Consider the following 23543-nt stretch of genomic DNA (forward strand, 5'->3'; position numbering starts at 1 on the left):
GACACGTGATGAAAGCTTATTCGTGTTTTGTAGAGTATTTAAGTATATATACGATAGTTAACATATATACATCAGTATGTATGTATAAAATTATAAGTAATATACACGTGTCTTCTTCAACGTTAAAAAATAGACAAATATTATTAAATATGTTGATTAAATACGATGTAAGTATAAATTAAATGTTTACAATTCCATTACTTTATGTCATTTTTAATAATTCAACTTATTAATGAATATTTTCATTATAGATGAAAATTCTAATAGTAATATTTTCCCTCTTTTTCACAAATGGTTTTGTCAAAACTGCGGAAATTGACAATAAGCTTTTAAAATGTTTAGGTATGTAAAATAAGTGTTAATGGTAAGTTATAGCTATTTACCTTGAATATAAAAAATGATTATAATAAGTTAATATTTATAATGTGTAGTTTGTAGATCAACAGTAAAAGAAATTGAAGAGGAATTGGCAAAAATTGATCCTTCGAGAGAAATTGAGATAGGGAATTATAGATTAGATGCACAAGGAAATGCTGTTCATAAGAAGGTAATAATAAATTTTTATATTTCTTGGATTATAATCAAAACATATTTTTACATAAATACCTTTATTTAAAGATTCCACTTGCACAATCTGAGGTACATATATCTGACATCCTAGATAATATTTGTGAAAAAATGTCAGACTATGTAAGAGCAACATATAAATCAAATGGTCAATTAACAATCTTAAATTTAATGAGTCCATCTGGCAGTATGAATCCTGAAATGAGCAAAGTTGATATTATTCAGGATGGCGACTTAAATAAAAGTTTAAAATATTATGTAAGTTTTCTCTTTTTTATTTATACTTCATAATATATTTTATCAGCTATTATTTTGATGTGCTTCATTTCAGTGTGAGGGAATAGTGGAAGAGTTTGAAGATTCTATGATTTCACTATTTATTCGCAAAGAAAATGATATTAAAGAGCAATTATGCACAAATGTTTCAAAGCTATGTAGTTCTACAGATCTTAATAAGGATGATGAAGATAATGAGGAAAATGATATAAATGAAGAACATTATGAATTATAGTAATGTATAGGAAAGAATGAGATACGTTTGTATCTATATATATTTCTGATATTCAAAAAATAAAAAAATTAAATATACTATTTATAATGTAACATGTCTAAAACAGGAATAAACTACAAAAATATAAATGTTAAAATATAAATTCACTTTTCTAAGAAAGAAATGCGTTTATATGCTTGGTATAAGTAATAAATGTAAATACATACTTTAATAACAAGAGACAATATTTATTAAAAGTATTTATTAAAACCGTTATTTTATTTCATTGATTTCCCGATAGAGACCGCCCTGATCGACGAATCACATACGTAGGGGTTCTAAGAAATCGTTCTGTGAGTTACGGTCATTTATACCCAGGCTTCTGTGCGCGATTGTTTCGTCTTCGTTCGTCGCCATCATTACGAAGACGGAAGAGGTTGGTTTCATTCATTTTCGTGTGGCAGTGTCATTATACGAAATCCAGCACAAATGAAGATGGTTGATAAAATAGACATGAGTCTCGACGATATTATCAAGCAAAATAAAGGAACAAGACCACGGGGCGGCAGTAGCAGACGTGGAAGAGGTGCCGGTAATTCACCTCGTAGAGGAGCACGGAGAACGCAAAGAGTTGGTGGTGGCGTCATGCGGGGACGCAATCGTGGTGGCATTACAAGAAATTCTCTTCCATACACAAGGGTAAGAAATCAAATTATTTATTCTTCTTTCTATTATTATCGTCATTATTTACGTTATATTAATTTTGTCACGTGTACCGTATATGAGAACCTATCGTATTACTTCCGCCTTAAGTGCTTATGTATGAAGCAGTTTAATTTTGAGATAGATTAACGATCGTATTTTAAGGTAAAATAATTGTGTAAGATAGAAACGTGATTCCTATGATTCTTATACTGTTCAGATGAGGAATACTTTACGTATTTCGACAGAGTATTCAACTTAAAATTTTTCGGGAATGATAAAAGTCCGCGCTTTTATGGTGGGATGTTCGTTAATTTTAAGGACGACCATGTGTATTTTTTTATATATTCAAATGTTAACAGAATATCATGGAATAGCTTATTATATAAAATAATGTGAAATGTTTAGTAAAAATATATATATGAAATGTTTTTAGCTTTAGATGTAATTGTTATAGATTTAGTAATTTTTTTTTTAGTTTATAAAAATACACATGTGACTAATACTATGTTCTTAAGTATTGTAAGATACCACAAATTTTGTACAGTAATAAATAATTTTCATTCATAGGGCGATGTAAACAGTGCTTGGAAACACGACATGTTTGATGGAGTAAAAAAGGTTGGCCGAAGTTCAATAGGTAGCGCAGGGACAACCAAGCTCCTTGTATCGAATCTAGATTTTGGAGTATCCGATTCAGACATTCAGGTACTTTTTATTATTATTTCAGACTGGAACTACCGACATTTGAAATATAGTTATCTCTACCAAAACCAGGCAAAATGACAGGTCTTCAAAAGATACGTAATAGTAGAATATTTTTATATTTATTGATTTATTATTACCTTACAAAAGGAACTCCATGTTCTGACATAGAAACTGTATAATAGCAACTGTAATAATAACAATGAAGTACAATAATGAAGAATATTTAATAACAAAATCATTGGTAACAAGAATATTAAAATAAATTTCCGTTGGTAAATATAAGAAGTATAATATAATAATATAATAAATAAAATACAAATATAACTTTAATTATTAAGTACAAAAGTTATCATTCGTCATATTTCTTACAAACGTAAAAGTTCTTTCGCGTATACTTTCCGCATACATATTTTTTACAAAGATTGCAAATGGTGGTGGTCTTATTATTATTACAGTACCCTATCTGACGCCATTTGCATGAATAAGGTGAGTTCATTGACGTACTTTGGATCTCGGATGCTCTTTGCTCTATCCATGATTTTTCATTGTCAATGGCAAGTTCATCTGCTAATTGAAAAATAAAATCTTTTCTGGATATCTGCTCACCTGTGCTTTCCTTATATAAAATCCAGGCATTTATGTCAGCTAAATCTAAAATATTAAAAAATACTCGAAGTGGTTATCTTCTTGATCCCAACCTCACGCTATATTTTTTTGCCATTTAGTCTGCTATATTTACCCCAAATTTTGTTTTATTATAAAATTCGAATATTTCAGGTAGGCCCTTTTCGTTTTTCCCAATTTTGTTGATAGTTTTATGTTTTGAGCTCATGATAGAAACTTTCTTTTTCGGCTTACCTTTATAAATTGTGAGTATAATCTCATTTGATCGATACAGCAGTGACGAAAAGCGAGCTATGGTATCGTTCTTCGTTTTACAAACTTTTGGGAGCTCTCTTTTGTTTCTGCATATCGTGCCAACCACTATGGTTCTTTTGCCTAATAATTTATATGCCAGTGACAAGCTTGTAAAAAATTGTCCTTCCCTTCATACTATACGGTTCAATAGGTTTGAGTACCAAAAATTCACCCAATGCTTGTTTTTCGTTCTTTCCTAAATAAGGAAATCCATCTACAACATACTTTGTTTGAATATCAGATGCCAGCCAAAATTTAATTCCGAATTTGTCCGGTTTATTCGGTAAATATTGCATAAACCTGTATGTAGCTTTGGCCGGGACAAGTTGCTCGTCCATTGTAATGTTTGCACCAGGTTTATAGCAATTCTGGCTGTTTTCAATAAACTTATCCCACACGGTTGATATTAGTGGAAATTTGACACCCATAAATTTATCTAGATATCTAATACTCCATTTAAATAAATGAATCCGGCTTCAATAAACAGATTGACTGTCAAATTCAGTCAAGTCAAATTGACTGGTACTGGTATAAGTAGCCATGATACAAAATTATTTTTATTTTAAATGAATAAAACAAAATTAAAGTTCATTATATTATTCCTTTAGCTATCCCTGCAAAAGTCATTACATCGTTGCTGAGAAGAAATATAACACGAAATAAAAATTTTAAGTAAAGTTGTCAAACCAGTCATTTTGACTGGTGTGATAGTTCTAGTGCTCCAATATTGCTTCAAATTCAAAAAATAGATAAATTTTCAATCTCAAGTTCATAAAAATCACTTAGCCTTTTCATTTTTAAAAAGTTACTATAAAATTGCAATAATCTGTGTATTTGTTTGTTCTAGGAATTATTTAGTGAATTTGGCCCCTTAAAGTCAGCAGCAGTACATTACGATAGATCAGGTCGATCATTAGGATCTGCAGATGTTATATTTGAAAGAAGAGCAGATGCTATTAAAGCAATGAAACAATATAATGGCGTACCCTTAGATGGTGTGTAGTTAAATTTGTGTCTGTACTATAAGTTTTGCTTTGAATGTCTCTTTTTAATTATAAAATTCCGCCTATATTTAGGGTTTCAGTATCACTTATTAATCTGGTCTCCAGTTTATACCTAGCAACATACAGTTTGAGCATTTTCTCTTTTATCCTTCCATAAATACTCCAACATGGGATGACATTAAAGAAAAACAAATTTCAAAGAAGTTATTGTGAATTATGATTTGCACAACTATTCACGTCTATTATTGCAATATGTGGTATACATCGGCAGGTCGTGAAATGAACATACAAGTTGCTACCTCTGAAATACCAGTCACGTCTATCCGAGGAGGACCGAGACTTAGCGGCAGTAATTTTACACAGAGACCTCAGTCCCGCTTTAGGGGTAGCCGTGGAACAGGATCCGTCAGAGGTATGTAATTGGTATATATTAGAAATGAGATGAGTGAGTTATGAAAAAGTACATTAATATTTACTTTTTTAAAGGTCGTGGAACTGGTCGACGTGGTGGCAGAGGCGGCAGTCGGCAAGTAACGAAAACTCCTACCGCTGAAGAATTAGATGCAGAACTGGAAGCTTATGTGAAAGAAGTAAAGTAACAACGTCACAAATCTTCACACTTAAGATTTTGTTCTGATCTGACTTAACACAATACAATGTGTTTCTCTAATTTTCACGAGAATATATAAAAATAAGTATAAATATATCATTAGCAAAATGTTGTAAGAAATTCTTTTTAAGTGGGTATTTTTTATTTTTGACAGTTTCTTTGAAAATTGGCATACAATTTTTACAGACACTTAAGAAAAATGATTTGTAGGAGTTCATAGATTTTTTTATGGTATCGTAACAAAAACAAAAGAAATAATAATAAAAAGTTATAATGTAAAGACTGTATGGATTTGTATGTATTATCGTGCGTGTGTGGTTATCAGATGAAAAATACAGTAAAATTCATCTTTACAAGTTGTTGTTTATCTAAGTACAGAAGTGCTTCTAGCCCACAATCTAATTAGTTCATATGAATAATTAACTATCAAAATATTCAAAACCTATCTTTGAACATAGTTTATATACTGATATACGTGTATCACTATGTTTAGCAGCATCAGATCTTTGTAAATTATGTTTAATGAATTGTTTTTTACCATAAAATAATAAAACGTACGCACCACTATATGTAGCTAATAGCTTCTAGTGGAATAAGGCTGTGACATACTGTTATCATCTAGTCATCTACTAATGAAATATTTTACTGCGCAGTAATGGGCTTGTAAGGCAATGTACATGGTTTTATTCATGCAGCATATGAATGCCAATGCAGTGGTACAAGACTGAAGCAAAGAAACTGATGAGCCATTACCTAATAAAGAATAATGTTCTTGAAAATGACCATTTTCATTTCTCACCTAATCAAAGATTTATGTTTAATTTTCTTAAGTATTGCAGAAATAAATATCATTTAAAAAGTATACAAAATTAGTACATAATTACAAACATTAAAGTAGAAACAAAACTTTTATTTGGAGAACATTTTTTATTTAATTTAAATAGTCACATGAGGTATCATTTTGTACATATGTAAAAATATTCGCTAATAGATACCACAGAGTGGACTATATTATTTTCCACTTCTGATTGTAAAGTAGATCACTACAAAGTTGTACTTGTTTGTATCTTAGGAAGTCATTTTTAATGCTTCTAGAATTATTAATTTTCTAAATACTTAATAATAAGATCAGTCGAGTTTAGATAATAAATTTTTACTATGCAATAATTGTGTACAATATGAGGCAATGTTACCACACCAGTGTTTTAAATTATAAAAGATAGATAAATTATGTTGATTTTTTTATAATCTTTTGAGTGTCCTCTTCTTGTCTTTCAATATCTTTTTCTTTTCTGCCGATAGTTTTTTATCTCCTGCATGCTTTTTTGGGAGGGGTCCTCCGACTTCAGAGGATGTGCAACTATCCAGACCTGCTTTGCTGCCTTTCCCACCTCCCTAAAGCATAAATGTATTTTTCATCATTCATTATTACGTATGCAAAACTTAATTTTAATATATGTATACGACAATAGGTTTACCTGTGCATGTATTTCTGTCATCATTTTTGCTCGTTCGGAATAATCGTCATACCTTTCTAATAATAATTTACCAGCTTCTTCATTTAAAGCAGATTCCGCATTTGGCACTATTAAGAGACATTTTACAGTCTGCAGATATAAAATAGATATGTTAATTCAATAAATTCATTAAATATCTCTTGTATCAGTTATACCAATTAATAGCTTACTAGTAATATATGTTTAATTCCGAGATCTGATTTCCAATCCTTTTTTAAGGTATTGACACAAATTTCCCCATTTTTTGCAACATTTGGGTGAAAAATTTTTGTAAGGAAAAATGCCTTTGGCGGTCCTTGAGGAAAATCTTTGCCAAGTGCTAATTTTACTCTGAAGAAACCGCCAGCATATGGCGTTCCCGCTAATATTAGGAAAATTTATATTTTTAACTTATGAACATTATAATATACACAAACCACCATAAATTTTAATGATACAAACATCATACATGTATATAAATATGTGAAATAAGTAATGTTAAATAAAAACTTTCAATGACATTAAATTATATCTAAATAGATGTGAATATTAAAAGTTATGTTATAGGATATATAGGTTTTTATTAGCATTATTTCTGTTGATCTATCAAGTTGATTATGCAAATAATATTCCCTCTCTTATAATTGATAGAAATAAACTTATATGTATATCTATATATATGTATGTATATATACATGCATAAATGTATTTAGGTGTGCATGTAAATCTGACATTTGGATAGGTTATACTTCAATAACTGTGCGATTTTTTTATATAGTACATGATAGTTCATTGAAATTTTTCAAGAGGAGTAATTAAGTGAACTTTAATCTTACAGGGTCCTTCTATAATAGCTTGAATGTCAGTAACATCTTCTTCGTTTAAAACAACTCGAATACCCTCGGGTGGTTGTTCAGCTAATTCACTCAATTCTTTAGCTACACGTCGAATAATTTGTGGAGATAAGTTTTCGACATTTGATATCTGAAATGATAGACAGTGACAGATGATTTATTTATTTGAGAACGAAGATATATTAAGAGAAACCTGTCCCCTTAACCAGGACATAAACAAGAAGTACCGCTGTTAAAGTTCGCAGACAGAAATTAATACGTATCATCGAGTACTTACAGAACTCACAGCAGCCATATTTAGCAAATTTTGAATAAAGTTTCAATTAAACGCGTTTAGGACGCGATTGTTTGAAGTATACTGTTAGAAAATCTTTAACGTCACAACATCAGCACAGTATCGCCTGCAATAACCAACATTTTGAACTGATAGCCAATCGCGTGCGAGTTACAATAATCTCGAAAGTAGAAGTCGATTCTTCGTCATTTCGTGTGTTTTCAAGCAAACAGTATCCGGCGTCTCCGACTCTTACCGAGAGCACATCACGATAATCAAATTAAAGGATAAAGAAATGTTTAAATGAAACGGAATATAAACCTGGATGATGTGAATAAATTGTAGCATAACATTATACTATAGCTTTGACGTAGTTTCAAGTCTTTGTCGTATTATACTGTTTCTTCACAGCGAATTTGAATACTTTATTTAGTAGCCAGGATGGCTGATAGTGCAGCAATAGAAAGGGTAAGACTTCACATCTTTTAAAGGTTGAATATTTAACGTATGATCAACGCGTTTTATTGAATATTTAATCAATGCCGGATTTTTGTATTATACCATGTAGTCTTACTATGGTAGAAAAATCAATGACAGTGACACTCATTTTTGTCCTCAAACAACATAATCTCGTTGCAGGAAAAGCATATGAAACAATTAAAACGTAGAATGGAATGTTGGCGTGAAGTAATACTTCCATTGAATTCCATTCTATTATGGGAACGGTCCTGGTACCCTGGCCTTATACTTGGAATTACAACTATAACATTTTTGTGAGTGGAAATATCAAAATATATAACCATATATATCTTTTGTTGTAAATTATTTGTTTTTTTATGTGTTATTTTTTAATACTATAAAAGAAAGGATATTTTTCTTTATTTCTCATTTTACATTATTATAGTCCTCAGTTTTTTAAATCTTTTATTTTCTTTTATGAACTTTTAATAATGTTATATATAAAATAATAATTAAAAATTAATATTGTTTCCTAACATTGACTTTAGAATAGAATATTAATGTATACTATACTATATGTATTACTATATCAGTCATTGATTATTTTTATATGTTACATATTTGTAAATAATTATATGCTAATATATATTTTACAATGTTCATAAAAATTTGCTTGTAGTCTAATATGGATGTTGGAACCTGCTATACTTACAATAATATCTATAACTCTTCTTATATTGGCTTTGATTGATTATCTTGTACCAGTTGTATTATCATTGCTGAGTCCTGTCAACAAATGGACAGGCCAGAAAGAGAAAAAGTTAAATGAGATATGTCAAAATTTATCCGTAATAATCTTACAGTTACAAAGTTTGTGGAAATTGTTGTTAAAAACACGAAATGATCGTCCGAATGTGGTGAGTTAAGAAGCTATCCTAGATAAAAGGAATCTTTGTTTAGAAGATATTTATGTAACAAATATTAAGTACAGCTTATTTACAAGAAAAATTGCTCTAAACTATTTTTTATCTTCCGCAGTATTATCCAGGCATAATACTTTGTCTTGTCCTTTGTATATGGATTGGAAGCACGGTTAATAACTTGCTTCTGTTTTATATCGCAGGTAATAATTTTTTAATTAATTTATTTCATGCTGTATTTTACAAGATGAATATATGTTAATGTAAAACTTTATTTTACTGAAATGTTACAGTGAGTGTCCTTTTACTTACACCAGGATTCAGACATAAGGGACGTGCGATGTCAGTTAGTATAGCATATGTGTGCGAATTTCTATTTCACGAAAAACAATCATAATCATCATTTTGTATGTGTTTTCGTCTTTATTCTCTGTGAGACTTTAACTACAATAAATTAATTCGTAATTTATTAATTCATAATTAGGGATAACTAGCTTTTCAGCTTTTTAAACGTACAAGTACTGTAATATAAATTGTGTCCTCATCTCTTTTCATCGTTTTATGTGATATTTATGATTGCAGTTCGTTTTACACGCACTTTTATAATATAAATATACTTCCACATTATTCTTCATTCATCGATAACAATAAAATTATTTCATCTTTCATCAGACTTTATTTCCACGAAAGTAGTTACTTAAGTAATGAGATTTTCGTTAATGAGATTGGATTAAATATTAGCATTAATTTTATACTTTTATGAACATCAAGTTTAAAATGTTTGAAAATGGCGGGTTAGTTAAATTAAATATCCGATGGCGCTAGTGGTATAAATAAGTATATTATATATACCTAATTTTTCGAAGCGAGAGTTACTCATTTAATACTATAATTTATGTATAATTTATGTATGTTACGAGATAAACATTGCGACTGAAGCAAGAAATGCATTGCGTAATTATGTTGCAAATAATCGTCAATATGGATTCATTGGTAATCATTAGTATTTCACGTATCAATTCGTTTAGACCAAGTTATTCAATATGAATATCGATAGTTTATATTAATTGTTTATATGTGCTTACAAATAAACGTTACTATGGTGAAACTCTCATAAATTACTATTATATAAAAATATATTGCAATTAATTGTTGTGTTTGAAATATATCGCTCTTTACATTACCTGAAAACATTATGGATATAGTAATAAAGCTAAATGAGCAAACAATAGGCAGAGACAGAATTATCAGGTATATAATTTATTTACTTCTGAAATATATTTAACCGCATTAAGAATAATTGATTTAATTGATGTAAATTTATTATATGATTTAAATTATTTTTAATTGATATAAATTTAATTGTATGTTTTACATAACCTAAATTTTATTAATTACCATCATGTTTAATGCTACTATTTTTCTCATAATATAATTAAAAAATGCATGTTATTAAAAATTTCATAAAAACCTGTACATTAATTTTCTACATAAAAGAATATACTAATTTTATTTAAGAAATTTAGTACAAGTAAAAGTAAATAGATAATATTAACATTGTATAATTACTTTTTAATAATACTTTTACAGATTGCTACAATATGGAAGCAGAGCTTATTGGTATTATGGTCAGAATATTCGTAGTACACAACATTCTGCAGAAGTCTTAAGAAGTTTGGAATATACATTTAGTTCCTTTAGAAAATGTATTTAAAGCGATATTTATAACTTTAATACAATTACTATCGATAATAACTGTTTATTCCCATTTTCTTTATAGTGTTACGTCTAGGGAGATGTTTGGACAGTTTATATTCTGCTTTAAAAATGATGAAATATCCAGATCTAACTATAAGAGCCACTTTGACACTATCAAAAATTGCCAATGCTCTATTCTTATTAACAGATCATATAATTTGGGTCGGCCGTGTTGGATTATATAGGGTTAATATTGAAAAATGGAGCAAAATATCTAATAAGTACTGGTTAATGGGTATTATAATGAACCTAATAAGAGATATTTATGAAATCATAAAAATCTTTGAACATGAAAAAAAGAGTGTATTAACGAGGACATCAAAGTTCTCACATCATTTATGGAAACGATATAAATTACTCTGTCATTTAAGAAATCACAAAGATGTTGTAATGGATACAATTAAAAATGGATGTGATTTATGTATTCCTTTAACAGCACTAGGCTTTACCAAATTTACCCCTGGAACAATTGGTATACTTGGTGTGGTATCTTCAATTGTAAGTTTGTATACATTAACTTATCCCCTGTATAAATTAACACCAACTTAAAATTAATTGACATAATTATTTTTTATGTACATGAATATGATTACAAAGCATTTATTCAAATTAAAGGAATTACATTATTAAAATTAAATTAATATTTTTTTTATGGATTTTCATGATTTTTATACATTTTTTATGTATATATTTTTTACTATGTATCTAAAAAAGCTATATGTTACTAAACTGTGATACTTAAATAAGTATTTTGTGATCAATTTTTGGTAAATTTTTAAATAAAGTATCCTGAAAGTAGCACGAGATACTATACATAAAATTGAAAAATCTGTTTTATATCATAAAATTATATTTCAGTAAATATATTTACATAATATTTACAATGTAACTTATATCTATGTCATGTTATTATAAATAAATTTATATTTGCAAATGAAACATTTTTTATAAATACATTTAATAAAAATACTCTATATAAAAATTGTTATATTCATTTGTATAAAAAGTTCTTAAGCATTATCTTCTGCTAATATGGCTGGAGAGTTTATGGCGATAATTAATTCATATTTGTGAGAATAGTACATCAAGAAAATTCCCCACTTTCCACAAATCATAGACCAAATAGCCGATATCGTTGTACTTTCTCCAACGGGTACAATGGCTAAAATATCAGAAATATGTGTACGTGTTTACATTTACTTTGCCATATCTTATATATATATATATATATATATACACATAGAATTCTATTTTAACCGGAGATTAAATAATATACATACGGATCTTGTAATAAAATGTGAGAAAGAGATACCATATTAGTGCAGTAATTCCTGCTACAGCACTTACAAAACCGACGACATTTAAACTTTTCAACGTAGATTTGGTATGCCATCTTTCTAAAATTTCTTTTCCTTTAAGCCAATGCAGGTGAAAACAAACCGCAGCTAACATACCTATGGGATATGCGAAGTAAAGCAAGATTTTATTTATATTAATTTTGAGTTAAATTTATTATACAAAAATATCTCTTATCATACGAATAACTCTTACGTACTATTAACAATATGAAATTTCTCCCATAATATTAATAATATAATAATAATTTCTCCTATTTGTGATATGTTTAAAAAATGAGCAGAAGGTAATATTCTTAAAAATATTACGAAATATGTTGCCTAATTATTGAATGAAAAAGCATAGTTCCATAATTATAACCATAACTATTAGAAGATAAATATGTACAGCAATAAAGAGGTAATTTTTATTTTGTATGTAATAAACGAAGAATATCGTTTGTTATTACTGTAAAATATTTGTCTGGGGAACTTTTAAATCGTTTGCTATTAATTTTAAACCACATTTACGATTGCAAAATTAGATGATTTATATAATAAGATGTTCATCGTGTAACGAGCGATGCTAACCTGATAAGATAGACCAAAATCCAACGTCGAAATTCCTATACACAACAAAGAGTACAATAAATGCTGATACAGCAAAAATTATACCAAAGGCGCTTATTATTAAATGTATTGTAACACCTCGCGGCATTTTTAGGTTCTTGTAATTATGTACTACGTAGCGCACTATAGTCGACTATATCACAGCATGTCTTAAGGAAACTTAGTTTGCTTGTGCAGATGCCCGTCTTGATATTTCAAACTGTACAAAATAAGCTATTGGTAATTAATAACAATATTTTTTACAATTATTGTATCAACGAAGTTTCAGAAGTATTTTATTGAATCTTATATTCTAAGTTGGATTACATTCTAAACGTTTGTGAATATGATATATGTACTGAATAATTGGTGAAATTCATGTAACCAAATTTAATACCATTAAACGAGTGTCACTCCTTGATAAACCGATGCGCCATCTGCCGAGGTTACGTGGAAATGATGTTTGCCAATTTTACTGCAATATTTTCTCTGACTTTAGTGAAGACTTTACAATCGCATTTAGTTTATTTAAAAATTATCGTGGATAATATTATTTATATATTCGCGGGGAATATAATTTATAGATACTTCATCTGCGTGTTCCGGTTGCGTAAAAATTCCTCTGTGATGTTTCATATTCGACAAGTGAAGAGAAATCGAGGTACAAGAATTCGATTGCTTTTTACATTTGTAAGTTTTTATGCTATACCTACGTATATGTAACATTGCGTAAACGATGACTTCACATATCTTTTAATTACCAAACGATAGATAAGTGTTTTCTATAGTTATTTGTGCAATGTAAAAGTTTCCAAATAATTGTGTCACTTATGAAAGCAGTAAGAGGCCTATTTTCACTGTGTACGTTGCGTATGTAGTAAATTTACAACAAATTTAATATAAATATAAAGAAAGGTAGAAAAAATGAAATTGTTTATTTTTGACAATCAAGGTCCGCGCAAGGATCTTTCGGTATTTCTGCATTTTTGTAAGTTCTTGCCATTTTCTTCTCGTGTTCTCCTATAATTATCGTCGCACCTGTACGACTGAAAGTATCTTGGTATATCGAAAGATCTCCGTGCAATAGTTTTGGTCTTATATAGCCAAGCACTATATACATTTAAATATATTTGGATGTATTTTAGTAATTTTAGTAATTAAAGTCGAAGTTATATTTAAAAATCTTTGTACTCACATCTTTTTGCCGTCGCTGGAGGTGCAAGAACTTTTTCATCTTGAGGATTGAAATATAAATCATGAATATACGCCACTAATTCACTTTGCAGATCCTTTTCTTTGATCTCTTCCCCAACTTCTCTTGTATCGCGCGGACCCTCTATACTTCATCACATAGCAATTTTTTAAAGGAATCAACTATTTATGCCATTTCTATACGTTATTAGCCTACTAGGATGTCTATAGGTGGCTTGATAAACAGATCGCAGTCTATCGAGGATATGTTTATGAACCAATTGTCCAGCAGCTTCGTCCAATTGCGTAGGGATCGATGCTATACGAGGATCGATTTCTCCTTCTTCTATACGATCCGTAAAATAATCTTTGTGATATATTCTGAAAATATACAATTCGCGTTCCTAGATAAAATTTGTCCATCTGTTTATAATTTCGATAATATACATCTTTTTTTTTCTTACATCTCAGCTGGTCGTGTCTTTTTCTTCCTAAAGTTGCGAGTATATTCCGTAGAAAAAAATTCACATAAATCTGCCATTATGAAGTGGCAAAAAAATAAAAAAATAAAAAAAAAAAAAATAAAAAGAAATAAAAAAAAGAAAAAAGTAAAAAGAAAATAGAAAAGAAAACAAAAGAATTAGGTTATACACATATGATTCCGTCGGTTTGAACTTGATTGGTTATAATAATAAATAAATGGTAGTAATTATATGTCTTTTTTTTTTTTTTTAATGGTGACTTTTTTTGGGAAATTTAGGGGATTCGTATCTTTTTTTTTTTTTATACATTACAAACACGAGAATGCGAGTGAATAATTAACAATTGCTTTCATATAATCGAATATTTTAGAAATCGGCAGTGTCTGGTCGATGAGAGAAGTTTTTATCGTTCGAATTTATAATTTACAGTCCCCAAATCTTCTTCTTGACGAAGGTAGTGGTTCCAGATATTGTTGTCGATTTTTTATGTTACTGAGACCCATCTTGCTGATAGTATCCATGTATTGCGAGCGACCGGTGAAAGGTGTCTCCCACATAGAGAAAGATTCTGGAACTGCAAATAAATTTTCGTAATATCAAATTCTCATCGTTCGACTTCTGTTATCGTAGAAACATTCGCGAACCTAAAAACCTAAAAACCTAAAAACCTAAAAGCCTAAAAACATTCTACGAAATATCTTTCCTTCATAAAAATTGTACTTTATTTAGGAATTTCTTGTCGAGGAAGAACGTCTGCCAAAACGAAGTATCATTTTTTGTTGTAACAGTTATTGGTCAATAATGTACTTTTAATATAATAACATTTAGTCGATGGTATTCAATATTCACGCGAGAAATATGAAATATTTTTTTCTTAGATTAAAATATAACACTTTTCCTCTAATAATATCTGTTTCATCTACAATGTTTGGAGATTTAAAACAAACGGGGACATTCGAAAATATTTCATACCTTGGAACAAATTAATCGTTTTGGCTGGCTGAATATGCGGTCTTTCGACGGCGGTGTATCGAAATCTCGTTGGATCTCTGTAACCCTTCTTTATTTTCGTTACTTCCGCCGGAAAAGGCGAACAGTACGATGAATCGATCGCAGCCTGTAGCTCTCTGTACACTTTGATAGGCAATCCTGAATTCATTCGAACGAGTTATTTGCACGATATCACGTTCCTTCAATGCCGGTCCATACCTCTCTTCGCGTAATCCGTTTTATAAATACTCTTCATCGTCTCGTCCATTGGCTCGCAGTTAGCGTCTAGCATAGCCTTCGCGAGATTCGTCATTTCACGGTTCACTTTCTTCAATTGGTCCAGAAATTGTCGTTCCTTGTCAGCCAGGTATTTGTATCTGGATGCATTTTTTAAAGTATTATTTTAAATTGCCATTCCTTCGCCATGGATAACGACGTTGAATCGACATTTATTGCGATATAAAATTGATTTTTAATTTAACGAAGGATTATACAGCGTGCAGAATATTCATATTGTTCAAATCACTTTGTATTTCGTTCAACTTATTCCGAGCAATTTGCATTTTACTTTTACCTATCCTTGTTACTCTGTTGGCCATGTTCGTCGCACGAACAATCCTCAGGATCGATTCTGGGGGTGTATAATCGAATTCCCGTACTCTTCGGTGGTTGTGCCGGTTTCGTAATAAGAGGTACAGGATACGGCCAATTAAAATCACGATGAGTGATCGTGATAAAATTTTCCAACGCGGTGGTCATCGTGTATACCGGTAATTTAATCGCCAGTTGGAGCATACGATCGAAGAATTTACATGGGTCTCTGTTGAAAGAATATTCGTTTAAATATACGATATTTCTTCGCTGCATGAAAATACAATTAACTGGTCAAGAATGAAAAAAGAGAAAGAATAGAGAAACAACAATTTTTCATTCGTCGAGGTTAACATTGTTTTTAACGAAACATTTATAATTAAAGGAAATATTTTGTAAAAGATTCTGAATTACGTCGTACCTGGTTAATCTTCATTTTTATCAACGGAATCGACGGATTTCGAGGAAAATTTGTCTTAGCAGAAATTTCTTCGCGAAAAAAAAAAAAGAAAAAAAAAACAGCGACTAAACGTTACATGGCAATGGGGACTGAATCGATTCGTCGGTTCTAGTATTACGAAATTTCATCACCTTCCGGAACAGCCAAAGTATCGTTTCTTTGATCAGCATGATCGCGGCAATGACGGCTCTGTAAAGCGCGTAATGTAATATAGCATTTAAAAACGTGATACCGATGTGCGCGATCACGGAATCGGTCGTTAATCTTAAATCGTTCATCTTGAAATTTGGAAATTATTTCGTCGATTTAGTCGTTTCAAACGTTCATAGACGTATCAAGCTTTGTATAATTCACTGGTGATTTATCGAAACTGACTCGCCTACTCGTTCTACCAATCTGATATCCGATACAAACGATTCGGTTCAAAGAGTTCACGTTTATTAAATACTTTCGGGTAATTTCATGATGCTCGAAACGAGAGTAATTGATATGACAATTTTCATCGCTAATAAAAGTATACGTATCAGGACGACATATCGTTATTAATTATACACGAAATACAGTACGTTTAAGTTGAAAATAAATTTGCATTTTAATAAGAAGTCGCCGATGTATCGCTAAATTTTCGTTGAGGGGACGTTGTTCTCGAAATATGTTCGGATATTTTTTGTTCCGGTTCCTTGTTTTTCTTCTCGTTTTCCGTCTCAAACTCCTGATCGCCGGCAGGAGAGATCTTCGGGCACATTCGCGAGTCCAGGGAAAACCGTTTCTTCATTTTCTCGCGATACGTATCCTTAGGTTGCTCCAACGACGAAAACAAGTGTTCCTGGGGGTTCAACGAAGTCAACTTCAAAAGCTTCTCATCTTGAGACAGATTGCATTTCCTCCTTTGAACGCGACCCCTTGCCGTCGTAAAAATTGGCCTCGTCGTCTCCTGAATACACCCACAGTCCAACCGTGTGATCGTCGTCATCGTGCCACATGGCTCGAGATTCTGAATCGCCAGACAATTACGATGCAGTCGGTCAGATATCGATCGATCAAATACGATTAACATATATTTTAATATTTCCATTCTGTCGAACGCTACGTTTAAAAAATACTCTTAACCACAGTGGAAATTTTATTTCGTTGTTAACTTATTAACCTTTCGGATATAGATGTAGAAACGCTAAGATCCACGACCTGAAACAAATCGTCTTTACTCTTCATTTTTAATCTCATAATTATAGAGGTTCATAGTTAAGCAACGACTCAGTTAACGGATCAGAATTTAGTTGGACATGTTATCGAGCAACAAGTTTTTTTATGTAAAATGTTATACGTATAAAATATTTTACGTCTAAATAGTAATTCGTCTCTCGATGATACTTTACATACGTTTTTCAACCGACCTCCCGAAGATGGATGAAAACTGGAACTTTGCAACGTTCCGGTGGTGAACTTGGAGGACGGCGAGGCAGTTCTCGGGCCGAAATAATATTCGCCGATCAATCGTTTGATTTCTTGCGAGTAGTATCTTTCGCTAATGTCCCGTTTCATCTGCAGCTCCTTCAGCCTTTGTAATTTTTGCATCGCGGTTACCGCCTCTGGCATATTCAGCTCCGAGTAATCGTTGAATCGTCGGTATCTCTCACGAAGCGTGGCGTGGTTACTCTTTGGCAACACTTTGCCGTAAACCGGTTCATTTGGGTATGGATTATATATCTATACGAAACAATACCCGCCTGGTGAAATTGCAATGGACAGAAGCTTCGAATAAAAATTCCCACCGCACGTTTAAACGAATCGTAATTTCTTTTCGATTCATAGGTCGATTCACAGATCAAAAATTGTCGGTCCATGCTTAACGCAGGGATAACAAGAACACCGAAATCGTAGAAATCCAATTTCCCGTTCAATTTCTACTTAATTGCACAAATAAACAGAAGGGAAAACCACTCGCCTGTACAATTCCAAAAATTTCATTTTTGGCACTTACAATGTCTCGCGTTCTTACGTCATATAATTCGATTTATAAATACGCAACGATGCTAAAATAAACGCCGTTTAATCATACGTTGTTTTTATTAATGCCAGGTTCCTCGATCTCGGAGACACTTTCCACGGAAGATCTCTCTTCTGGTAATCGGATATCGTGCTCACTGTTGTAAGCCTCTTGATAAGCGTTCGAACTACTATAACGTGGCAAATTATGGTGTATTTCTCTATGCGACGATGTTTCCCGATGATTGTCCATCTCGCTTTGAACGTACCTTCAATTATAGCGTTACATAATATTACACGGTATAATTAATAAATAAATAAACGCACACACATTTGTACATATAATAAGAGAAATATACGATAGAAACAAAGAAGATAAAAATAAAGAAATATATGATAAAAAAGAAAAAAAAGAAAGAAAATAATTACGATAATATTAGTTTCGAAGAAAATTCATAAGTCACAGCAGATGTAGGTTATTAAAGGAGGAAGATTACTCGTTGGATAGTTTGTTGCGAACACGATTCGAAGAGAAAGTTGCTATTTTAATTTATTCTGCGAAACACGTTGTCGACAGATGCATAGCGCTTTTGTGCATTATTACACAGAATTTGATGTACTATATTATTTTCTAGTTCTACGTAATTTGTCTGTCTTCCATACTGCGAGTAGGCTGACTGAGTTCCTCGAGCAACTTCAAGGTTTTAGATATTTCCGAATGTCTTCGAATATTTGAATATTATTTATTTCAACGAGGAAAGGGACATTACGTATTTCTTTGAAACAAGAACGTTCTTTATTTTTTTTTTTTTATACGTATTGGCGATAGTAGCAGTGAAAAAATGGAAATAAATTCTTTTCCGCAAGTATTTTCTGGCGATCACGTTAAACGTATTTGAGAACTGGATCCGGATGGAATATCGTTTATTGAACACAGCGATACAATTAATTTCTAGAAGGCAGCTGCCGCCCAAGCTGGTGCGCTATCGTGTTTTTGATGAATTTTATATTTTAGAATCGATTGACCTAGTTTATTGATAGTATCTTGGTATTCCGATCGCCATGGAAGTAATCGCGTTTCCTGCAATTCGTCTTCAGCCCCGGCCACTTTCTTCGACCGCCTCTTTCCTATTTTGTCTCCGTCATCTCGACCAGATACTTTCAATAGCTTAGCTCGAGCGGAGGGTCGACAGTCTATGTCCTTTGCTTCTTCTTGCCTGATATCACAGGGAGCCCCCATAAAGATATCCTCCATTGGCGCGGCTGTTGTAATATCGAACGATGATTCAGAAAATTTGTTTTCCGACAACACCGAAAGTAACGAACAGTGCGTCGGTAGCAAATAAAATAAAATGTACCAGGTATATAGACTTTCGAATTATTTAAAAGATATTTTACAAAATTCTTTAACTGGATCAGAGTTTTTACATTTTTTATCTCGATCGACAATTATGTTCTCCGAAATAATTATACGCGTATATCGTTGGTTGCGTTTTCATAAAACTTACCTTTGTCGGAATAATCCAACTGGTACGTTGTCTTCAGTCGATCTTCGTCAACGCGTTTAATTACTTCGTCGATAGGAGTACTCCGTAGAACTCCATAGAGATTAGGATGTTTCTCTTCCAACTGAAACGAGCGTCTCGACGTAATGCAATTGTAAGCCGATTTACACCATTATTGGTTTACCTTTCTCATGTAGGTGGCTGGTTGATCGAATCTCGTGGCTTCGGTTTCCGGATGCGGTCCCGTTTTTGCAGGATAAAGCTTTGGGTCCAGAAGCCGCCCCATGGGACCCGTGCGACTCCAGTCGTAATCGTCCCCGCAACGTACAAGGGGCTTTATCTCTCGCGGACGATCATGGCATTTGCAAGAAGCATATTCGCTCAGCGAAGTTACCTTACGTTTGTACCTGGTCGAAGGCCACGTGTAATCCTTTTTATACGTCGTAAGATATTGGGCCATAGCGCGTTCACCTCTTATTTTCCAGCGGTGATTTTATTTTCGAATCGATCGTTTATTATAGACTTTTTATATCTCACATTTTTCATATCGGTCTAATTTCGATGAAAGGTTATATACTTTGTGAGTCACGCGTGTTATAATTAAATTTCGCGTCGAATCTTTTTGTACCAGGCCATCCCGTAAAAAGTATCATCCGTTGCTTTACTAGTTCGAATTTCGAAGGTAAACTCAAATGGAAATTGCTGAAATTTATGATCAGCAATTAGAAAGATCGTAGATAGTATTAATACAGAATAATTGTTTCATCGTGACAATGTTCGGTTCCACTTACATCTTCGTTCGGTCACCAGTCGTCTATGATTAACCCCCATATCTTGTGTATATCCGCTTACTAGAATTTCTTTCAGAGATTATCGAAACGCCGAATGATTAAACGTTAGTCCGTCATTTGTATCTGCGTGTGTGTTTCGTTGACTAATGGTTTTATCTTAATCATCGTAGTTTTATGGTACATGTTTTGGTCGATGTCGATCGGCGGAAAATTTACGGACAAAGTTGACAGAATTCGATGGGTTAAGCGGCAAAGTTCTGCCAGTGAAGGGGAACCATTGGCGACGACGTTCAGACGTTTTCATCGTTGCCGAACGTCGTAACAGTTAGCGACCCGAAAGTTCACTAATTTTGCCAGTTCAAACAAACGGCCACAGCGGTCGTACAACTCCCGTCTGGAGAACGGTGTCGGCGCGTGCGATTTTAAGTTGCAACGTCCGTTGTGCAAATAAACTTTGCCCAATAAATAGTCGTAGACTACGATACTGTTCACGCGTTTACGTGCAATCGCAAACAAAGATGCCACACAACATGGCACCGTTCGTTTAAGATTATTGTGTTTGGCGTAGTGCCACTTTCAATAGAAGTTATCCATTTTCCAGGTCAATATTTCAGTCTGACTGAATCACATCGAAAAAAGAAAAAAGGAAAAAGATATTCTTCCATGTTCTTTCGTCTTACCGACGACTCTATTCGAGAATCTTTCTTCTCGTTAACGTTTCTTCTCTCTTATATCGTCCCGACGTCAGATACTTGATATCGATATTTTCCTTTTTACGAAATTCCTCTTTAATTACGATTATTTTGTACATTAGAGACGGCTGCGTGGCATTAATCTTATTCTCACCCCTACCTTTTCTATCGCGATTGGCTCGGCTCCAAGACCAACAGATAGTTCAATGTAGACTCTAGACATAGGCTACCGACTTCGATCGACGGTACAACCAAAGTCGTGCTCGCTTTATTTAGAGATACATCAATTCGAAAGTTCGGTCACTCTGCTTCCGGAATCCGCGCTGTCTTCTCCGTCCCGGGGACAGACAAACGAATGGATTCCGTTCGAATCACGGGACTCATTCTGCCCAGACAGTGACATACAACTTGCCTCATCGGGATACCTTAAGCTTTCCTTTGATCCTAGCCTCCGTATAAATTACTCTCCTTATAAATTAATTCGAAGAATTAATATAAAACTATACGTTTGCATCTTTCTCGCGACTCGTATGTTATTTTTCACCTATACAAATGTATCGAGCGTTTTAACGTTTCTGTTTCTATAAGTTTCGAGGAGACGTTAAATCGGAACAACACCCCAGAAATAATATTCGACGTTAATTTAACAAATTTTCGATCTTCGGATGATGTAACCAGTGCATCTACTGTTTCGATTTAGCGAAACGACGATGTCACAGGCTATCGAACGGCCAGACGACGAAATAATCGGTCGAAACGAATCATCCTTGTCGTCTTCGTTCATCTTTCTGGCAAAACCGTTGGTCCCGTAGGAAGGAAAGCTCGGAAACGGACTGTACTACCGATGGTTGCTCTAAAGATATCGCTGCGTCCACGCGGCCAGGAATAGAACCGTGACGTCGTTGTTCGTCCACGAACGAATACTAACTCTTCGGTTCGTCGTACACCGACAGTTAGCCAATGCGATACGCTTCGAGGTCGACGATGAACACGATCCTACGAATGCCACCCCGTGATTCTGATTTTGTTCCAAACACTTCCTACTTTTCCTCTGATTACGCCACGATTCCAAGTTTTACGAAAAGTTTCGGTCTCGATCGATCTCTTATCGGTCCTGTGTTTTAACGTCTAACGATCTTGTCTCATGATCTTACGATTTAAGATTTATTATCATTATTAAGAGTATTATTTATATTCATCTACATTCAGTGATCGAAGGAATTTAAGAATGCGTATTTAACGGAGCAGACTTTATTTCCTCTTTCGTAAGAAGGTGTCCTCTTTCCATTGCAAATTGTTACGTTCGTAAGCGTAATTCAGGTCGACGAGTCGAATTATATTCGTTTAAGCGTCCCCACAGAGACCTGAAAATTTACATTTTACACCGAAAATGTAATCGCTTTCAACGTCCATATCGATTTTCTAGCTTCTTTTCTTTCCTTAATGATCGCTACGAGCCCTTTCGATTTTACATTCTATTCCTCTTTGACAACCTCGTCCGTGTAGTCGAGTGTTTTCCCTTAATTTAGCGATTAGAGGTAGCGATAATCGGATATCCGTAATTACTTATAAACGTAATTACAGACATAAAATACGATGTCACTGGACGACAAAGAATTTTTCCTACAAACACGAAAACGAAAACTTTCTTGCGAAAACCTTATACTACAAGCTGTGCCTCTTCGTTCCGTGGCTTAATTTCGCGGTTTGCAAGCTCGAAAAGACAGACCGAAGGAAAAGGGTGTGAAAAGTAAAGAAATAACAGGGCGCGTACGACGACACCGGCGCGTACATGGCCGATAAAAATCGTCGACAACAGCCGGACCGTAAATTTCTTAGTGGAAAGAATTATTGCTGTCGGATAAAGACGACCAGGCAACAACGAAGATCTGACCAAAAGCGCACGTGGAGAACACGAAGCGGCGGAGAAACGTGGCGTTACTGACATTAAGTTACTCGCTTTTCGTTTATTCGCTTTTTGAAGTGCCGCGTTCCCGAGTGCCACGGTGTGACTCAAGCACAAGGGAAAAAAGAGTCGATGGACTGGCATGGAGAACGCCGTCCGACTCGAAAGAACTCGCTGACAAAGAGACCCGCTGCAGCTTGCTTCGAATTAATCCGTGTATTATTTTCTACTTGTTCTCCGGGGCTT

The 23543-nt window shown here is 33.0% G+C and overlaps 9 protein-coding genes across 10 annotated transcripts; 4 read left to right on the forward strand and 5 right to left on the reverse strand.

Annotated features, from left to right (window-relative positions):
- Positions 1-12: 12 nt before the first annotated feature.
- LOC126918818 (protein seele) lies at positions 13-1327 on the forward strand. The gene is made up of 5 exons (XM_050727236.1): positions 13-167; positions 252-342; positions 432-547; positions 619-825; positions 899-1327. The coding sequence occupies exons 1-5, from the start codon at positions 81-83 to the stop codon at positions 1076-1078; spliced, it is 681 nt and encodes a 226-aa protein (XP_050583193.1). The 5' UTR covers positions 13-80; the 3' UTR covers positions 1079-1327.
- Positions 1328-1402: 75 nt separating this feature from the next.
- LOC126918819 (THO complex subunit 4) lies at positions 1403-5778 on the forward strand. The gene is made up of 5 exons (XM_050727237.1): positions 1403-1756; positions 2330-2467; positions 4233-4380; positions 4661-4801; positions 4876-5778. The coding sequence occupies exons 1-5, from the start codon at positions 1547-1549 to the stop codon at positions 4986-4988; spliced, it is 750 nt and encodes a 249-aa protein (XP_050583194.1). The 5' UTR covers positions 1403-1546; the 3' UTR covers positions 4989-5778.
- A 128-nt stretch (positions 5779-5906) lies between these two features.
- Positions 5907-7796, reverse strand: LOC126918822 (ubiquitin-conjugating enzyme E2 S). The gene is made up of 5 exons (XM_050727240.1): positions 7627-7796; positions 7332-7479; positions 6687-6877; positions 6478-6606; positions 5907-6394 (listed from the first exon to the last, which is right to left on the reverse strand). Exons 1-5 carry the CDS (start codon positions 7642-7644, stop codon positions 6242-6244), a joined length of 639 nt encoding a protein of 212 aa, XP_050583197.1. The 5' UTR covers positions 7645-7796; the 3' UTR covers positions 5907-6241.
- Positions 7797-7806: 10 nt separating this feature from the next.
- On the forward strand, positions 7807-9668 carry LOC126918823 (ADP-ribosylation factor-like protein 6-interacting protein 1). Its single transcript, XM_050727242.1, has 5 exons — positions 7807-8091; positions 8263-8396; positions 8762-8999; positions 9121-9205; positions 9296-9668. Exons 1-5 carry the CDS (start codon positions 8065-8067, stop codon positions 9397-9399), a joined length of 588 nt encoding a protein of 195 aa, XP_050583199.1. The 5' UTR covers positions 7807-8064; the 3' UTR covers positions 9400-9668.
- Positions 9669-10103: 435 nt separating this feature from the next.
- On the forward strand, positions 10104-11699 carry LOC126918821 (peroxisomal membrane protein 11B). Its single transcript, XM_050727239.1, has 3 exons — positions 10104-10253; positions 10593-10708; positions 10783-11699. The coding sequence occupies exons 1-3, from the start codon at positions 10198-10200 to the stop codon at positions 11307-11309; spliced, it is 699 nt and encodes a 232-aa protein (XP_050583196.1). The 5' UTR covers positions 10104-10197; the 3' UTR covers positions 11310-11699.
- On the reverse strand, positions 11589-13032 carry LOC126918826 (heme transporter hrg1-B-like). The gene is made up of 3 exons (XM_050727245.1): positions 12686-13032; positions 12041-12214; positions 11589-11922 (listed from the first exon to the last, which is right to left on the reverse strand). Exons 1-3 carry the CDS (start codon positions 12810-12812, stop codon positions 11771-11773), a joined length of 453 nt encoding a protein of 150 aa, XP_050583202.1. The 5' UTR covers positions 12813-13032; the 3' UTR covers positions 11589-11770.
- A 1253-nt stretch (positions 13033-14285) lies between these two features.
- On the reverse strand, positions 14286-16847 carry LOC126918817 (uncharacterized). Of its 2 annotated transcripts, XM_050727235.1 has the most exons (5): positions 16379-16847; positions 15941-16186; positions 15586-15743; positions 15349-15525; positions 14286-14950 (listed from the first exon to the last, which is right to left on the reverse strand). In XM_050727235.1, exons 2-5 carry the CDS (start codon positions 16159-16161, stop codon positions 14793-14795), a joined length of 714 nt encoding a protein of 237 aa, XP_050583192.1. In that variant the 5' UTR covers positions 16162-16186; positions 16379-16847; the 3' UTR covers positions 14286-14792. The 2 variants fall into 2 exon arrangements, with proteins under 2 accessions (XP_050583192.1, XP_050583191.1); XM_050727234.1 differs by lacking the exon at positions 16379-16847 and having other exon boundaries at positions 15941-16334.
- A 102-nt stretch (positions 16848-16949) lies between these two features.
- On the reverse strand, positions 16950-18656 carry LOC126918828 (uncharacterized). Its single transcript, XM_050727247.1, has 3 exons — positions 18477-18656; positions 17798-18124; positions 16950-17411 (listed from the first exon to the last, which is right to left on the reverse strand). Exons 1-3 carry the CDS (start codon positions 18654-18656, stop codon positions 17010-17012), a joined length of 909 nt encoding a protein of 302 aa, XP_050583204.1. The 3' UTR covers positions 16950-17009.
- A 654-nt stretch (positions 18657-19310) lies between these two features.
- Positions 19311-23045, reverse strand: LOC126918820 (uncharacterized). The gene is made up of 4 exons (XM_050727238.1): positions 20700-23045; positions 20093-20610; positions 19912-20032; positions 19311-19666 (listed from the first exon to the last, which is right to left on the reverse strand). The coding sequence occupies exons 2-4, from the start codon at positions 20366-20368 to the stop codon at positions 19356-19358; spliced, it is 708 nt and encodes a 235-aa protein (XP_050583195.1). The 5' UTR covers positions 20369-20610; positions 20700-23045; the 3' UTR covers positions 19311-19355.
- Between the last annotated feature and the right edge of the window lie 498 nt (positions 23046-23543).

The sequence above is a fragment of the Bombus affinis genome, chromosome 7, assembly GCF_024516045.1.
Source record: "Bombus affinis isolate iyBomAffi1 chromosome 7, iyBomAffi1.2, whole genome shotgun sequence".
NCBI classification, from domain to species: domain Eukaryota; kingdom Metazoa; phylum Arthropoda; class Insecta; order Hymenoptera; family Apidae; genus Bombus; species Bombus affinis.

What these genes read in the sequence shown, in the direction of transcription:
- LOC126918818 (XM_050727236.1), top strand. Translation starts at nt 81, where the DNA reads ATGTATAAAATTATAAGTAATATACACGTGTCTTCTTCAACGTTAAAA. An exon ending in TAAGCTTTTAAAATGTTTAG is followed by an intron (nt 343 to 431) that starts GTATGTAAAATA and finishes TATAATGTGTAG; the next exon opens with TTTGTAGATCAACAGTAAAA. An exon ending in ATAAAAGTTTAAAATATTAT is followed by an intron (nt 826 to 898) that starts GTAAGTTTTCTC and finishes GCTTCATTTCAG; the next exon opens with TGTGAGGGAATAGTGGAAGA.
- LOC126918819 (XM_050727237.1), top strand. Translation starts at nt 1,547, where the DNA reads ATGAAGATGGTTGATAAAATAGACATGAGTCTCGACGATATTATCAAG. An exon ending in ATTCTCTTCCATACACAAGG is followed by an intron (nt 1,757 to 2,329) that starts GTAAGAAATCAA and finishes TTTCATTCATAG; the next exon opens with GGCGATGTAAACAGTGCTTG. An exon ending in TAATGGCGTACCCTTAGATG is followed by an intron (nt 4,381 to 4,660) that starts GTGTGTAGTTAA and finishes ATACATCGGCAG; the next exon opens with GTCGTGAAATGAACATACAA.
- LOC126918822 (XM_050727240.1), bottom strand. An exon ending in GAATTAAACATATATTACTA is followed by an intron (nt 6,607 to 6,686) that starts GTAAGCTATTAA and finishes TTATATCTGCAG; the next exon opens with ACTGTAAAATGTCTCTTAAT. An exon ending in TGACAGAAATACATGCACAG is followed by an intron (nt 6,395 to 6,477) that starts GTAAACCTATTG and finishes TTTATGCTTTAG; the next exon opens with GGAGGTGGGAAAGGCAGCAA.
- LOC126918823 (XM_050727242.1), top strand. Translation starts at nt 8,065, where the DNA reads ATGGCTGATAGTGCAGCAATAGAAAGG. An exon ending in ATAGTGCAGCAATAGAAAGG is followed by an intron (nt 8,092 to 8,262) that starts GTAAGACTTCAC and finishes ATCTCGTTGCAG; the next exon opens with GAAAAGCATATGAAACAATT. An exon ending in GCTTCTGTTTTATATCGCAG is followed by an intron (nt 9,206 to 9,295) that starts GTAATAATTTTT and finishes GAAATGTTACAG; the next exon opens with TGAGTGTCCTTTTACTTACA.
- LOC126918821 (XM_050727239.1), top strand. Translation starts at nt 10,198, where the DNA reads ATGGATATAGTAATAAAGCTAAATGAGCAAACAATAGGCAGAGACAGA. An exon ending in GGCAGAGACAGAATTATCAG is followed by an intron (nt 10,254 to 10,592) that starts GTATATAATTTA and finishes ATACTTTTACAG; the next exon opens with ATTGCTACAATATGGAAGCA. An exon ending in ATTTAGTTCCTTTAGAAAAT is followed by an intron (nt 10,709 to 10,782) that starts GTATTTAAAGCG and finishes TTTTCTTTATAG; the next exon opens with TGTTACGTCTAGGGAGATGT.
- LOC126918826 (XM_050727245.1), bottom strand. Translation starts at nt 12,812, where the DNA reads ATGCCGCGAGGTGTTACAATACATTTAATAATAAGCGCCTTTGGTATA. An exon ending in ATTTTGGTCTATCTTATCAG is followed by an intron (nt 12,215 to 12,685) that starts GTTAGCATCGCT and finishes CATATCCCATAG; the next exon opens with GTATGTTAGCTGCGGTTTGT. An exon ending in CACATTTTATTACAAGATCC is followed by an intron (nt 11,923 to 12,040) that starts GTATGTATATTA and finishes CTGATATTTTAG; the next exon opens with CCATTGTACCCGTTGGAGAA.
- LOC126918817 (XM_050727234.1), bottom strand. Translation starts at nt 16,233, where the DNA reads ATGCAGCGAAGAAATATCGTATATTTAAACGAATATTCTTTCAACAGA. An exon ending in CAACAGAGTAACAAGGATAG is followed by an intron (nt 15,744 to 15,940) that starts GTAAAAGTAAAA and finishes AAATGCATCCAG; the next exon opens with ATACAAATACCTGGCTGACA. An exon ending in AACGATTAATTTGTTCCAAG is followed by an intron (nt 14,951 to 15,348) that starts GTATGAAATATT and finishes ATTTATTTGCAG; the next exon opens with TTCCAGAATCTTTCTCTATG.
- LOC126918828 (XM_050727247.1), bottom strand. Translation starts at nt 18,656, where the DNA reads ATGGACAATCATCGGGAAACATCGTCGCATAGAGAAATACACCATAAT. An exon ending in CTGGCATTAATAAAAACAAC is followed by an intron (nt 18,125 to 18,476) that starts GTATGATTAAAC and finishes TGTTTCGTATAG; the next exon opens with ATATATAATCCATACCCAAA. An exon ending in CGGGAGGTCGGTTGAAAAAC is followed by an intron (nt 17,412 to 17,797) that starts GTATGTAAAGTA and finishes CTGGCGATTCAG; the next exon opens with AATCTCGAGCCATGTGGCAC.
- LOC126918820 (XM_050727238.1), bottom strand. Translation starts at nt 20,368, where the DNA reads ATGGCCCAATATCTTACGACGTATAAAAAGGATTACACGTGGCCTTCG. An exon ending in CAGCCACCTACATGAGAAAG is followed by an intron (nt 20,033 to 20,092) that starts GTAAACCAATAA and finishes CGCTCGTTTCAG; the next exon opens with TTGGAAGAGAAACATCCTAA. An exon ending in GTTGGATTATTCCGACAAAG is followed by an intron (nt 19,667 to 19,911) that starts GTAAGTTTTATG and finishes ATATTACAACAG; the next exon opens with CCGCGCCAATGGAGGATATC.